This window comes from Tamandua tetradactyla, chromosome 8, assembly GCF_023851605.1.
Source record: "Tamandua tetradactyla isolate mTamTet1 chromosome 8, mTamTet1.pri, whole genome shotgun sequence".
Taxonomy (NCBI): Eukaryota; Metazoa; Chordata; class Mammalia; order Pilosa; family Myrmecophagidae; genus Tamandua; species Tamandua tetradactyla.
Genome location: NC_135334.1, coordinates 60286592 through 60303749, shown reverse-complemented (window position 1 = coordinate 60303749; position 17158 = coordinate 60286592). Strand labels below are relative to the sequence as shown.

The 17158-nt window shown below is 36.4% G+C and overlaps 1 protein-coding gene across 12 annotated transcripts in view; it reads right to left on the bottom strand.

Moving 5' to 3' along the window:
- The window catches only part of DLG2 (discs large MAGUK scaffold protein 2), a 2206106-nt gene that overhangs the window by 756224 nt on the left and 1432724 nt on the right, over positions 1–17158 (bottom strand). For all 12 annotated transcript variants that reach the window (XR_013156681.1, XR_013156683.1, XR_013156682.1 and 9 more), the window contains one exon: positions 13278–13331. Coding sequence is in view for 9 of the 12 variants with exons in the window: in XM_077113416.1 (XP_076969531.1) it covers positions 13278–13331 (54 nt within the window). In the remaining 3 variants the exon portion in view is untranslated. The remainder of the gene's footprint in view (positions 1–13277; positions 13332–17158) is intronic.

The window sequence follows — 17158 nt, the reverse complement described above, 5'->3', positions numbered from 1 at the left end:
TTAATGTAATATACCACATTAACACAATAAAGGAAATAAAAAATGATAATCTCAATTGTTGCAGAAAAGATATTTGATAAAATACACCCTTTCTTAAAAAATACACTTAGAACCCTAGGTATAGATGGAAACTTTCTTGACATGAGAAAGAGCATATATGAAAAGCCTGCAGCTATCATCCCACTTCATGGTGAAAGACTGGAAGATTTCCCTCTGAGATCAGGAACACAACAAGGATGGCCACTGTCACTACCTGTTACTCAACATTATACTGGAAGTTCTTGCCAGAGCAATTAGGAAATAAAATGAAATAAAAGTCATCTGAATCAGAAAGGAAGAAGTGAATCTTAACCTATTTACAGATTAAATGAGCCTATGTACAGAAAATCCTGAAAAATCCACAACAAAACTCCTACAGCTATAAATGAATTCACCAAAATGATGGGGTTCAAGATAATAGTGTTTCTACATGCAAGCAATGAACAATCAGAAAAAAGCAGAAAAAAAAAATTGTATTCACAGTAGCAACTAAAAGAATTCAGTATCTTAGGAATAAATCTAACCTAGGATGTAAAGGATTTGTACAACAAAACTATAAAACATTGCTAAAAGAAATTGAAGAAGAGCTAAATAAATGGAAAGATATTCTATATTCATGGTTTTGAAGGTTAAATATTGTTAAGATGTCAGTATTACCCAAAGGAAATTTATACCCAGTGCAAATCTAAACAAAATTCCAACAACCTTCTTTGCAGAAATGGAAAAGCCAATCATCATGTTTATATGGAAGTCTAATGAGCCTCAATAGCTAAAGCCATATTGAAAAAGAATGAAGTCACAGGACTTATACTTCCCTATCTTAAAACTTATTACAAAGCTACAGCAATTAAAACAGATTCTGGCATGAGGACTGTCATACAGACCAATGGAATCTAATTGAAAGCTCAGAAATCAACATTCACATTTATGGCCAACTGATTTTTAACAAGAGATCAAGGACCATGCAACTGGGAAAGAATACTCCCTTCAACAAATGGTACTGGGATAACAGGATCTTTATTTGCAAGCAACAAAAAGAAGGAGGTCTAATATCCAGAATATATAAAGATATCCTTCAACTTTACAACAAAAAGACAAACAACCCACTTTAAAAATTAGCAAAAGACATGAATAGACTCTGTCCAAGGAAGATATACAAATGGCCTAAAAGCACATGAAAAGATGCTCAATATCATTAGCCATCAGGGAAATGCAAATCAAAACCACAGTGATATACCATTTCACAGCCATTAGAATGGCTGCTATTAAAAAAAGATGGAAATGAACAAGTGTTGGAGAGGATGTGGAGAAATAGGAACACTCCTTCATTGTTTGTGGCAATGTAAAATGGTGCAGCCACTATGAAAGACAGTTTGACAATTCCTCATAAAGTTTAAAGTTAATTTCTCATATAAAGCTAACATATGTGGAGCATGGTGGCTCAGCGGGCAGAATTCTTGCCTGCCATGCCGGAGACCTGAGTTCCATTCCCAGTGGCTCTCCATGCAAAAAAAAAAAAAAAAATTAAGACTAACATAGGAACCAACCAGCAATCCCACTGCTAAGTAATTACCCAAAAGAACTGAAAGTAGGGACTCAAACAGATACTTGCATACCAATGTTCTTAGCAGCATTATTCACTGTTGCCAAAAGATGGAAGCAACCTAAGTGTCCTTCAACCTATGAACAGATAAACAATTGTGGAATATTATTTCCCTTAAAAAGTAATGAAGTCTTGATACATACAACAACATGAATGAACTTTGAGGACATAACATTCAATGCAATAAGCCAGATACAAAAGGACAAATATTGTATGATCTCACTGTTTTGAAACAAATAAAATAAGCAGACTTCACAGAGTCAGAATCTAGAATACAGTTTACCAGGGGGTGGGGGACAGGGGTTGTGGGGCATAGGGCATGGAAGGTTAAGGCTTAAAATGTACATGGTTCCTACTTGGAATGATAGAAATGTTTTGGTAGTGGATGATGTTGATGGTAGTACAACATTGTGAATTCAATAAACAGCACTGAAATATATATCTGGATATGATTAAAGGTGGAAATGCATGGTAACAGAATAAAATTTTTTTAAAAAGCCATGGAACTATATTACACAGTGAACCACAAGGTAAATAAGAACTTGAATTAATAGTACAATTATAAAAATGAGCTATCATCAATTGGAACAAATGTTTCATATCAACGCAAGGTATTAGTGGTGGGGTAGTATATGGGAACCTTTTATTTTATGCCTGATTGTTCTGTAAACTCATAATTTCACTGATAAAAAATTTAATAAGGGAAAGATGAGAATAAAAAATACTCTAAGCATCAAATAAAATTCCTGCCACCGTAGGGCTATGATTTTTTATTACTTCTGTTTTTTTATGGAAAAAGTTTAAAGTTGGATTTTAGCTCCATCCAACTATAATACTCTCAAAATTGAGGGGAGAGAATATGAGGTCTTTAAGCCATTTCTCTTAATTATCCTGTTCTCATTTCCTTTCCAGATGTAGGTTTTTACTCAATTGTGACTCTTGCTTTCTTTTCCTCTATTTGATTTCATCCAACTGATTGTCATATTCCACTTTATTATATATGACTGCTTACATTTTTTTTTCAAAATATATGTAAGGAAAAATCATTTTAAACACATCATTTTTGAAGGGTAGTTACAGGGAAGCATGTTAAACTTTCTCATTTTGGGTGGCAGCATGAACCTCTATCTACATGACCATGTGGATCCAATTAAAACATACACATTTTACATGATGAATAAGCTTTTCAAATAAAAATTCACTCCTTATTAAAATAATTAAATTTGAATATATAGCTAAATATAACAGTGGCAAATTTAATTGCTTATTGCAACCCTATTATGGGTTTTAAACTAGATGCTCTCTAAAATTTAAAGATAAGCTAAACAGAGCTCTATTTTGCTAATGGTGGGTGATAAAAACTATTACTAAATAAGAATGTGGTAAATACTGATTTAGCAAGTAACAATGATTATCACTGGCTGAATATTTATTCCGAGCCCAGCAATTTCTAGATATTATCTCTAATGCTAACGTGTTGATACACAACGTTTTTTTAATTGATTGCTCCTATTAGTAAAATGTTTTTGAGCAAGCATCCCCCAAATATGCTAGTTTATATGGCAATTACACTCTTATCCAATTGTAATAATATATTGTTTATTATAAAACCTTTTCAAATGTTAAATTTTAAAATGATGAGAAAAGGAATCAAAACCACAATGAGATATCATCTCACACCCACCAGAATGGCCATTATCAACAAAACAGAAAATGACAAGTGCTGGAGAGGATGCGGAGAAAGAGGCACACTTATCCACTGTTGGTGGGAATGTCAAAGGGTGCAACCACTGTGGAAGGCAGTTTGGCGGTTCCTCAAAAAGCTGAATATAGAATTGCCATACGACCCAGCAATACCATTGCTAGGTATCTACTCAAAGGACTTAAGGGCAAAGACACAAACGGACATTTGCACACCAATGTTTATAGCAGCATTATTTACAATTGCAAAGAGATGGAAATAGCCAAAATCTCCATCAACAGAAGAGTGGCTAAACAAACTGTGGTATATACATACGATGGAATATTATGCAGCTTTAAGACAAGATAAACTTATGAACCATGTAATAACATGGATGGACCTAGAGAATATTATGCTGAGTGAATCCAGTCAAAAACTAAAGGACAAATACTGTATGGTCCCACTGATGTGAACGGACATTCGAGAATAAACTTGAAATATGTCATTGGTAACAGAGTTCAGCAGGAGTTAGAAACAGGGTAAGACAATGGGTAATTGAAGCTGAAGGGATACAGACTGTGCAACAGGACTAGATACAAAAACTCAAAAATGAACAGCACAATAATACCTAATTGTAAAGTAATCATGTTAAAATACTGAATGAAGCTGCATCTGAGCTATAGGGTTTTTTTTGTTTTTGTTTGCTTGTTGGTTTGTTTGTTGTTGTTTTTTACTATTACTACTACTTTTATTTCTTTTCTTTATATTAACATTTTATATCTTTTTCTGTTGTGTTGCTAGTTCCTCTAAACCGATGCAAATGTACTAAGAAACAATGATCATGCATCTATGTGATGATGTTAAGAATTACTGAGTGCATATGTAGAATGGTATGATTTCTAAATGTTGTGTTAATTTCTTTTTTTTTTTCTTTCCATTAATAAAAAAATAAAAAAATAAATAAAAAATAAATTAAAAAAAGTAGTAGATGAGATGATTTGCAAGATACCTGCCCACATCATATCTTAATCCTATGCAATTATAAAAGAAAAAGGGTTTCATTTTGTTTGCTTTAAGCTGCCAGATGTTAACTGTGCCCCTGAGTCCTGAAAGATGCAAGTAAACCCAAAATGCTTTCATGGCAAAAATATGCATATGCTCATGGATACCCTTCAACACCTCATGCCATTTTATTCATTAATAAAATATCAGAACTGCGATAAAAAAAAAAAAGTGGGATTGTGATTATGTACTTGTATAGTATTTGTGCAAATAAATATTTTTTAAAAGTGTGGTAAAATACTTTGTATTTTAAAGCTGAAACATTACTGAATTCTAGAATACTATTTAGATGGAAATTGGAAGAGAACATGTAAATAAGATGTTAGTAATATTTATCATTTATTCAGAAAGTCCTAAAAAGTACTTTGGCAATATCTTCTGAATTGTGAGATTAATTATTAACTATTAATAATGATTAAATAATATATTTATTTAAAAAAAAATGATGAGAAAAGGTGTTCTCATGTTTTCTTCCAGTACCTCACAGATCATGTTTAGCATCTCCTGGGAGAAAGGACCCAAAGCTGAGGAACATTATTAATCATGTTGGGTGGCAAAGACCACTGGTTGTCCCCCACTATTCATTCTCCTTTCTTTGCACAGTAATGGGAGTCTCAATTTTTATCTGGATGCAGGGCAGCCCAGAATAGAGACTATGTGTCTCAGTCTTTCTTTGCAGCTAAGGGTGGCTTTATGCCTAGTCCTGGCCCTTGGGATATGAGGGGAAACCATGTTTAAAACTTTCCGGAAATGCCTTTAAAGGGAGGCAATATGACCTTTCCTCTTTACTCTATCCAACATACTACTCAGAATTTCATCGTGGTGGCATGCCTTTGGACTATGTGGATGAAGGCAGTACCCTAGAGTGGTAGGAAAAAAAAACAGAACCTGGTTGGGTCCCTTTAAGACACTGTGGAGCCAAACAGACATTCCAGCTCTGGACGACCCACCTATGGGTTGTATGTGACAGAAATATACTTCTAGCCTAAAAAAGCACTGCTATTTCAGTCTTATATGTAACTGAACTCATATTTTAATGTACCATATAAGATAGTTGTTACTATCTCTATTTACAGATGAGGGAAACGTTGGAGAAGTTAAATAGTTTCCCCACCGTAATCCAGTTAATATGTGATAGAATCAAAAGAGTCTCAAGTCCATCCTCTTTCCAATAAAGCAGGCAACATCCTGTGAGTAAAGTATTATGGATACAAGGAAGAAGGAGACTACTTTTGCCTGTAGGATTGATGAGGGCTTCCTGACAAAGATGGCAGTTGAATGGGGTCTTAAAATATTGGGTATGCAGGAAAAGACACTCTGACCTAATTGAATAGGATAAACAAAGTCAAGGAGATAGGGAAGTATAAAAATGACTCAATGTGGTTCACTGCTATTAGATAATCACTATTGTTTCTTTGACTTTATTCATTCAACATGTATTTCAGGGTGTCTACTACACATCAGGCACTGACAGACCTTAGAAGATGAAGTACTAAAAAGAGAGTTAATAAATTCCAAAATATATGAGAAAACGATACTACTAACAATGGCTACAGGATACAGTCCAAACCCTACATCAGACAGACAAGCCTTCTCAGACTCACCCTACCTCTCCAATCTCATCTTATGCTACAATACGTTATAACCACACAAAACTCAGTAAAGATGAGTTTCCATGCCTCTCTCATTTGTACATGCAGTTCCTTTTCTTGGAATGCCTTTTACCTACTCTGCCTGGGAAAGTCTTATTCTTCAAGAGTCATTTAACATCTACCATTCTCTGATTCTCTCAAATAGGATGGGCTCCTTAAAGTGTACTGCCATATAACACGTTCTTCACATCTTCATTCATTAATTCAGTCAGTCAGTAAAACTGGGCTTGGTTATAGGGGTATGATGGTGGGAAACATGAAGCATTTTTGTACCTGTGTTTATGGAGTTTATATTCTAGGGAGAAAGGGCAACCACTAAGAAACAGTTACAATGCAGTGATTAAGCATCTATGAAAGGGAAAGTGGAAGCACATAACAGGACAACTACACATTACTTCAGCTTTCTAGAAGAAGCACCATTTACTCAGAGCCCTTTAGGATGTGCAGGAGTGAGTCAGGCAGAGAAAAGCAAGGGGTGTTTCAGCAGCATGTATTTATCACTGTGCGTTATCCACTTTTGTTATCATGTGTTTCCTGTACTAGACCATGGGAGAGGATGTTTCTAAAAGCATCCCAAGTAATTTTAAAATACAGACAGAATTAAACCCCAGCACAGATTTGTACTAAATGTCTTATCATTGTGCTTTAGAGAATCCCTACAGTTTTTATTTGGTCCTGTTGTTTTGCAGTATTTCCTGTCTTTCACTCTCACTTCAGTTTAAGATCCAGAAGCTGTTTAAGATCTCATTGGCATTTAAGAGTGCCTTGTAAATAATAAAGCAGTATCTCTCTCAAGCTTTAGTGTGCCTAAGAATCAGCAGGGTGACGGTAAAAACACAGTTTCCTTAGCTCCACCCTCTGATCCTACAAGTGTGGAATGGGTTGGAAATTCTGCAGTACCAACAATCTGCCAGGTGAGTGTGAGGGTACTAGTTCACGGACCACACCCTGAGTGGCACTGCTGTAGAAAAGCTATGAAAACATTTCATGGGATTATTTTCATCTTGTTTTTAAACCTGATCTTCCAGGCTGAGCGTCCTGGAATAGGAGTGGCTTCTTCGCCCAGGTATGTGGGGTATGTGCCGTCCAAGGAACCACTCCCAGAAAGATGGGCCTATGTGGCGACCCATATTTCCTGGTAGGCTGTCTTCTGGTAGGTAAGGATTTTTCATTTCTGGATAATATTAGATTCCCAACAGATAAGAACAGCAACAAAGTAGTTTTAGTAGTGCTGATGGGAAAACCTACAAAAAGAAACAACTCTTTTCTTTGTTGAAGAATAAATGCACTAAAATCAGCATATTTTTCCAAAATATCTTCCCATTACTAATCATTGTCAGGGTGGTTCAAAGAAAACAACACACTTTTTCTTCCTTTGTCATCATGGGTAAATCTGGAACGCTATGCAATTAAAAGTGAATAGTGGCCTAAATCACAAGGGTCAATTATTGCACAAAGTGACTCAAAGAAATTAATACAACTAACAACTTTCCAGCTCCACAACCAAGTGCCTGGTCATTCTACCTCTGTAACATAGTCATTTCCTCCTCAGAGGGCTTTTACCCTCAGCTTCCTGATGCTAGAATCAGTCAAAAGTGCCATTTAAAGCTTGCTTAACAACACTTCTTAATTTCAAACCCATTCTTTGGCTCTGGAATGAACTTCAAATGCTAATTCAGTTGCTTATCAATGTCCCTGAACCCACATCGCCTTTAATTTTCTCTCTCTCTGATCTTCTCTTACTAACATTAATTCACTGTTTCAGCTTTTTCTTGAGTCATTTTATTCTCTTTTGACTCTGCCTAGAGAGAAACTGTCCCTGAACCATTGCTGCGTTCATCTAGAGTCTGCTCCAGAACCACAGCTGTGTCCGCATCCAATGGCCTTTCCCATTTCAATCTCTATGCAAAACTTTCATTGATGATATTTTAATGATATTATGATTATTTCAAATCAACTTTTAAAATTCTCTCCTTGGTGGCCAAATCCAATGGGTGATCTACTAAGAACCCTCTCACCCTGTTCCTTCCCCTCTCACCTCCACTTCTCTCTTTCCCTCACTTTCCTGGGAAGTTTATTAAACTATAATAAATTTATTATAATTTCTGGAACAAATCCCCTGTCTCCATTATTATTTCTACATCTGGAAACAAAGTTCCTGACAACAAATTGTCTCACAAAAAAGTAAAGTCATTTTACTCTAATACTTGTTAAATGTTGGCTTATTATTTTCAGTATGTTCCTTTAGATACTCTTAAAGGTAGACAATCCCCATGTCAGTTGAATCAGATCTCTCCAATACATTAATCATTTATTATGGTTCACCTACTAATATTTCTAAGTACATTCTTCTTTCTATTGTATCTGGGTTTTTTTTCCCCACCTTACAAAGGGGTATATACAGATTCTTAGTCCTTTTAATTTAAGATCTTGGTGTGGTAAATTAGTTTATTGGTTAGCACATATTTATTCCTTCCTCCATGCTGGACTTTCACACATGAAACTTACTTTGGCCAATGAGATCTTAGCAGATGTGATGTGAGCAGAGGCTTTGACTGTGCTTGTGCAGTGGGCTTTTCCTCTTGTGTTTCAGTCATCACAATGCGAATCACATATGCTAGGTAGACACTGTCCCACCCCATAATCCCAAAGTAAAACATATGAAACCAAAATGCCCCAGTCAATGTGATAATCTGGAGCCTGAAGCAAATGGATTAAGAAACTTAATTGAGAAATAAATGCTTATTGTTATATGCCACTGATTTTGTGGTTGTTGGTTACAAACCAAAAATTGACCCATTACCTGGGAAACAGTAAATGGCACTTGCTAGTTGGGCTAGAATATCTGTATCTTTAGTAACAAGAGGTTTGTGTTAATTAAACCTCAAGTTCCTTAAGGAGATTTGAAACTGGGATTCTTGACTATACCCTTTCCCATAGCCTATTTTCAGAAAAAAAGATAGGAATAAAGCCAAACTATGAAGTGAATGCTAGAGAAGGATGAAGAAAGGGGCTTTCTAGAATATCTTTGAATTATATTTTTCTAAAGTAGAAAGAATGGGATTTGTTTGGATGCTGTTCAATATAGAATTCTGATGGGTCTGCTAAAGGGAAATGTATGTTGGGAGATAAGAGGCACCACGTAGGTGGGCCACAGAGTACCAGGAAGGCATCAAGTTATTTTTTCATTAAGTCAGCCTTCAGGAAACTGGACTTAGAGATCACAGGCAGGCTTCACTCAGTTTGTAATTCTCTAAGAACAGAGTTCTTTCGGTATCTGGCTGCAATGCATTGAACATCCCTCCCCCCCCCTCCCCACCACCATTTATGTCCCCTGGAACCTCAGAATGTGACCTTATTTGGAAATAGGGTCTTTGCAAATTTAGTTAGCTAGGGATCAAGATGGAGTAGGGTGGGTCTACTGGTGTCCTTGTAAGAAGAAGAGAGGACACAGAGACACACAGTGAAGAAGGCCACGCAAAAGCAGAGGCAGAGATTAGGATGATGCAGCAATAAACTACGGAACATCAAGGGTGCCAGAAACCATCAGAAGCCAGGAAGAGCCCAGAAAGGATCATTCCCTAAAGCCTTTATAGGGAATATGGCTCTCTGAACACCTTGATTTCATACTTTTAGGCTCCAGAATTGTGAAAGAATAACTTTCTGTTGTTTCAAGCCACCTTATTTGTGATAAATTGCTTTTGCAGTCTTAGGAAACTAATACACTGCATAAGACAATATTCAATATTGGAGAGGAATTAATAATGGGGAGGAATGTAAAAACTGAGTAAAAAGATAAAAACCGGAGAGTGTTAAAATGGTAAAATGTTTTTCCCTTGCTTCTCTTTGAGTTTTTTATGAATCATTATATAGGGGCTTCCTGCTTTGTATAAAAGGCTGGACTATGCCACATGAAAGATCCTGTCCCAACCCTAAACTGTCAAAGCATCATATGGGAATGAGTTTATTTGAGGCATTCACTGGTAATAAGGTCATTGACCCTTTCTCTAATGACAGGTACCTTAAGAGCTCTAATGTCCTTTAACTTACTTTCCTTAAAAATGCAAAAAATCTTCTGTATCTTTATTAGACACTTAAAAATTCTCTTTGATATCATGGATTTCCTCTAGTTATTCAATCACTGTGTTCATGTATGCCAAGGAATCTTTCCTATAAGGACTATGTATTTCTAAAATAAAATTTACTAATCTTCAGATTAGTATCTTTATTTATAATGAAATTATTTTTGAGAAGATTTTAATATATAAGTTAAAATTGCTCATTAAGGTAATACTTTTTAAAAAAGGAAATGTTCTTTCGCAACTTGACTAAAATGCCCTGGGGAACCCTGTAATCAGTTTTTCATTAAATAGATTTCAAATTATGCTAACAACTAGAACATGAGAAAGAAAGAGGAAAACAAAGTATGGAACACTGGGGAATGAGAAAATAGACTGTGAAAGGAACAGTGATTTGCTCAAGGTTAGCCAGTGAGTCAGGAACAATGGGGAGGGTTGGTCCTATGCCAGTACCCAAAGCATAACCACATTAATGACTATGCACTAAATCTGCCATTTCTAATAGCAATGCATTCATGTTTATTCTATATGGGGGGAAACAGCCATATTTCACACCACCACTGTCCCAGGATCTAGCATGTGGAATTTCATAGGTATTATTAAATAAAATGAAAAATAAATAAACCCCTATCAATCAGAAGTTAACAGCATGATTTTGTCACCAAGATCTTATTTGTTTGATCCTCACAACAATCTCTGAGGTACATACCATAATTCCTGGGTTATAGATTAATTTAGGCCCTGAAAGGTTAAAAGAAGTTGCTCAAGGACATACTGCGTGAGATTTGGGACATTTTCACCAGACCAAATGTTTAGCTAACTCTAAAGATCCCAACTCTTAAGGAAGCATACAAAGGCTTGCATTAGGTACAAAAAGTTGAAGACGATTCAAGAAACAAACCCTACTAAGAACTCAAAATCAGATCCAAGTTGCTATTTAAGGGACTGGGAGCAAACTGGTTAATTTGTTATTTGCTGCTGCTCTTACTAGCTGACTGATTAGTTGAGATACCAATTGAGCATGTCTATACAGAATAGTTAGAGCCTACTGATAAATTATTTGGACATGAGGGCATACAGAAGTTGAGCACCCTAATAAAAGGCTTTGAAATAATATAGATCCACCACAAGGAAGCAATCCTACTTATAAAAACAAACCTCTATGCTCCATGTCCATTTCTTCCAAGTAGTACTCATTAGCTTTGCCAAGGGCTATAGTAACAAGATTTGCTTGGGCCACAAAGATTTCTTCATATGTACATGGATCCTTGCCTTGAGGGTACTGAAGCCTCTGCGACAAGTTGCCTCCCACCCAAGGTCACTTGAAGCAGAAATGTAGCTTTCTGCTAAGCGGAGAGGCAGAAAACAAGGGAGTGAAGGAAGAAACCTAAGTGGCAGCATTATGGGAGTTAAATAAGCCTCTAACCCTAGGCCCAGATATCTAGGTTCAAATTTTGATTCTGCTTCTTCCTGTGAGACTCTGGACAATTTACTTGATCTCTCTGTGCCTTAATTTCCCCATGTGTAAAATACAGAAAATAATAGGGTTGCTACTCAGACTAAGTGAGTTAATATTTCTTAGGTACCTGAAACAACATCAGGTGTACAGTAACCCCAAAATAAATGTTCACAAAGCAAAGGAAGGGAGGAAGAGTAAGAGAAAGAATAATTGAAACTGTGCCTTTAATGAATTGTTTGCCTTCCTCCAACAGAGTCTTTTCCTTTCCACAGGTGGGCTACTTGATTCTCACCAGAAGTTTAACCCCATTTCTCATCTGGCCCCAAACTGTTCTTGTTCAGAAAGATTTAAGAAGCCCTAGTTCAGTAGTTCAGGTGATTCAGCATTAAGTCAAGCTGGCTGTTATTCTTGTCCTGACCCTGTGTCCCAGTTTCAGTCACTTGTTCCTGTAATCAAGTCCCAACCTTGTACTCCAGTTCTAGCGTTCCATTCCCCTGTGGCTGAGTCCTGGCTTACAGAACCTGCTCAGGACCCCTAGTTCCTTTGAGAAAGACATCATCTGATGGGTAGTCTATGTTTCCTTTGAGCTTTTAAATATCAGTTGCCTGTATTTAAAAATTGGAAATTTTTACATAAAAATTCAAATTTCCAACTTCTTTTGAAAAACTGGACCACCTGCAACATCAGGCCCTATTCCCCCACAATAACAATCCACTGGTGCCGAGGGACAGCTTTCCCCCTTAGAAGGACATGTGCTCTTTATTCCCCAAAGCCCTCACTCTACCTGGTTCACTGACTTCTGTGATTTGATTGGTCCTTATAGGCAGCTGAGCTTGATGTCGAATAGAAACAGTAGTCAATACTTATTGAGCACTTATTATTGCCAGGCAGTAAGTGCCTTTATTTGCAATTACTCATTTTATCAAAGGTCAGGAATATGTTTGTTCTTGTCCCGGCAGTCTTTCCGCCTGCTTCAGCCACCATGTCTGCATGGATCTGTGGCTGTCATGTCTTCCCAGTTGTCTACCCATCAGCTAGGGCTTACTCAGAAAGCTTCACCTACTTCCATAATGCCAACCACTTGCTCAAATTGTGGCCTATTGTGTTCCTCCATTTTTTCCCCACCCAGCCTGTCCCTCATGGTGGTTTGGATTACAGGTCCAGGATCCCAGGTTTTACTGATCCACCTTATCCTATTATCCCCTAAGTCCCATACTTTTATAAAGCCATACATATCATTATATACATAGACTTCACCCTCACAAAAACTTTGCTGTGATTCATATTAGAAACCTAATAAAATCCATCAAACATTTATTGATCACTTGTATTCTAGGATCTGTTATAGAAATTGATCTGAGTTTTCCTTAAGAAAAAGCCTCTAAGTTGGTCCATCTCTGCCATAAGCAACTCAATCTTTTGTAGTGAAACACCTAGAAAACTAGATTAATTGGAATAGAATCTTCTATGATTTCTTTCACAATAAGCCCTCATGCTTCACAAAACAATGACTAAAAGAGGGATATATTTGCATAACTAAGCAGCGATTTAGCAAATATCAAAAGAAAACTCATGATACTATTTCTATATAACATTTCATCAGAATATCTGGATTGAGTGGAAACAATATAAATTGAATTTTAAATTCAGCTGATTAAGTTCCACTGTAGCTTTTAAAGAAAATCTTTAAAATATTACTTACGTAAGGAATCGTGTCCAAAGTATCTGTGTTGACAATTATAGGAGCAGGACTGGCCTAAAAAAATAGAGACAGAAAAAAATTATAATAACAAATAGTATTTTCAGAGATAGACACTGTTAATTTATTTAAAAAGGAGCTAAAAAGGTATCGCTTGAGGACCTGTGTCAAGAGTTGAGGGGCATAAATGAGATGGCTCAAAGCTTCCTCTCACTTTCCCTGAATATCTCTTTGCTACATTTACTGCAAAGTAAAATGAAGTAATAGGACTTACAGTATTTTTCTCTTAATTCTTCCCAATACATTTTCCCAACAGGAGGTAAAGATTCGTGCTATGTACAAGGCAAGGATTTATAATAAATTGGTTGAGATTAAAAGTTGTAGCATTTCTTTGTAAAATAGTAATGGCTTTGCTAAAGGAATCTGATTTCTTTCTGACGGAAGTAAAATTAAACCTAAACTGATATTTATAGCTCTTTTCTTTAAACTGCCTTTTGAGAGTAGTTGTATTCAATGCAAAATAGAAACATTCACTTAAAATAGAACATTCATTTATTGGCATCCTATATATTCATTTACCTATTATGCATGCTGCATATAATTTCTTCATCATTTATACACCTGCCGATTACATAACTTAGAAATCTTTAGACATAAAATTAAAAATTGTTCAAAGATGGCAGAAATTACATTGCATATGTTAAATTTTCTTTTTTTCTTTTAACAAATTACTGCCATTCCCTTTAAAGCTGAATAGGAATCTGAGTAAAGCTGATAGAGGAATGCTACAAGCAAAGTCATTAGAAAATAAGAGATTGCAATCTCTATTTGCACCAAAACAATCTGACTTCATGAATATTGAGTAGACCTATCTTTATTTTCAAGTTTCTAGAATTTTCACAGCAACTCTCTTCCTCCCCCAAAGGAACTTTAATCTCTTTCCCAAATTATAGATTTCATTTAGATAGAGAAAATACTCTCAACATGATTAAGTGAGAGCTGTCCTATACGACACGGTAGTTTTGGCAAGTGCTCAACTTTTGGGACATTTCATTAGCTGTGCCCTCTGGAGTTAACAGAGTTAACAGCTTTTTAATGCCAATCTGTGCCTATGGAATCCTAACAGAATGATAAAACAAATGGCAAGGCAGCAAAATCTACAAAACCTAATATCATGTTTTAGCCAAAAACACTGGGCATAATGAGCATAACCCTGATCTATATATTTACATAGATATATAGTAGGTCAAATAGGCACATGCTTATGATATAGCCTTAACTCCCACTGGGAAGGACCTTGTGGGGAAATAAGGGTTGTGGAGAAACAGTTTCCACTGGACCCACCAAAACAGTGGTTGTTAAGAGGCCTGTGGTGTATGGAGGAAAACAAGAGGCTTGGAGTTAAAGGGCCTGTGGTCAAGCTTGGTTGTTTTTTGATGGTATGTTTGGGGTCTCAGCAACTTCCTGATTTTATGATTGGGGGCTCAACAGCTCCCTGGAGCATGATCTGGGATTAAATCCACTGACCCTCTCTGATTAATTTTCCTTCTCTGTAGAATTGGAAATAGTAATATTCACCTTCCCAAAAGGTCATCTGATGAACAAATGACACTAAGTTTAAATGTGCTTTGTAAACTTTATTTTCAGAATTAACGTCAGATATTAGTATTTAATTATTGAAAGGATATATTGTTAGGTAGTTTATGAATTGTTTGTACACACAGAGTCCTCAACACTTAATTACTGACCATAGTCACATCAAGAGGCCTGATTAGATCCTGTCTTCTCAGGTAATCTCTCATGTCAAAGGTAATAACTACAATTTGCTAAATACTTACTACTTGCCCATGTATGAGGACATGCATCTATTATATATTTAATCACCACGAAACCATATTGAAGAGGTATTATTATCATTGCCTATGTTATGAATGAGAAAACCGAGGGCCAGGGAAAATGAGAACTGAGATTGGAACACTGGCATTTCGGACAACAAAGTGTTTTCTCCCCGCTGAGCTACTCTGTGGTACCAGCATCTAAAGGCCTTTCTCACAAGAAAAGTATCCCCAGTACTGCAGTGTTTTGAGATTCTTAGACTTGGATTATCATACAAGACCCAGACAAAGCAAAAACTGCCCTTGAAGGCAAGGGCATAGATATCTCAGGATCTTGCATGTAAGATGCTGAAAGCAATCTGGTGATGTCTTAACCTGTATTTATTTTAGTTTTCATGTCTCTTCTATGTTTTCTATCTGGTTCCCATGATTCCTAAAAGTAGTTGTGCCTTGTCCCCTTGATAAGACTGAAAACTCTCTGAGTACCAATACCCTATACTTGTTTTCTCCCTATTATTCAGTACAGTTGTTTTTTGTTTGTTTGTTTTGCATGGGCAGGCACCAGGAATCAAACCCAGTTGTCTTGCATGGCAGGCGAGAACTCAGCCAGTGAGTCACTGTCACACCGCCACCTATTATTTAGCATAGTTTTGATCAATAAATATGTATTGATTTGATTTGGGGCTTTCCATTTTAATTTTGTTTTCCCTTTTAGAGATTAATTTGGTTTAATCCTATTTCCTATATTCTCCACTTATATTATTCTCCACTTCATATATGCATTTTCGGTCTTTCCAATTGGACTCTATGTTTAAAAATGACAAAGATCATATACCTCTCTAGAATTCTCCACAACCCTTGGGAGTTCAATAATCCTTAGTTATTGGCTAAATATAGCTGTAAAATATAGATGAGAGTCTATATTTTAGACAAAAAAATAATATATTTTTTGTAAGCTTTGGAGAACATATCTAAGATATCATAAAAATCCATTCCATTACCAGTGAGACTGTGACTCATTTTCCAATATCCAGTATTACAGTTTTTTAATCAGTCACTACCACTTAAGTCCAGCTTTTATGAAATAACATTTAACCCATTTCATTAGTGCAGGATGTGGAAGCTGTGAATCTTTAAGTACAATGAATGTGATGTTGAAATCTTATTGCTCTGTCTCAGCGCTAAAAAGATCTGAAAGCCATGATTAATATCTAGCTATCTAAAAGTCACTAAAAATACATGAACAAACAGAATATGTGCGTTGCATAAACACACATATATGCACATATATCTGACATTGGCAACTCCCTAGTGTGAGTGCCAAGGAGATGTCGCCGTGGGATGTCCTGAAATTATATGCTACCCCACTGTGATGCTTTCCTGTCTCTCTGAAGGTCCCTCCTTCTTCTGTTCTAGGACCCTAACATCCCTCACTAGATTGTTTTCACAGGAATATCTTGGAATAGTTTAGGTACTCAGTGGCACATACATCAGCAGAGAACAAAACCCTCAGTGGTAGCAAAATGGAGTGCTTACTGAATTCCATGTATGGCTCATGCTCTTCTCATCAGTTGGTAACTTAAGATCCTCCCTTGGCTTATGTTGGCTCCTATTTCTTTGCTCACTTTTGAAATCATGAGAGTCCGCGCCTAGTTTGATCTCTGAGTCTTAAAACCCAGTCCCCCATTACTTTGAAACCTCTGTCCAAGCTTCTCTGTACTCTGTGCTGCCCTGCCATACATGTCCTCTCTCTCCATATTGTATATTCTCTTTAATTGGACTTCTAAATCAATCAAGTGCCTCAAAAGATTCCTGCATATCTCTGTTCTCCCTTCTTAGCCTGGTTGTATGGGGCCTCTCACGTTCCATCTATACAGGCACTCCATATTCCAGATCTCTGACACCACAGTCCATTGGGCAGCAATGCATAGACAGATAATGTTCTATATGGTAGGAAACATTCAACATGTTTATTTACATTAATTCAAAAAGAGTGATAACAATTCTGAAAAATTTCCATTTAATCAGATGTTTTAAGGCTTGTCCTCA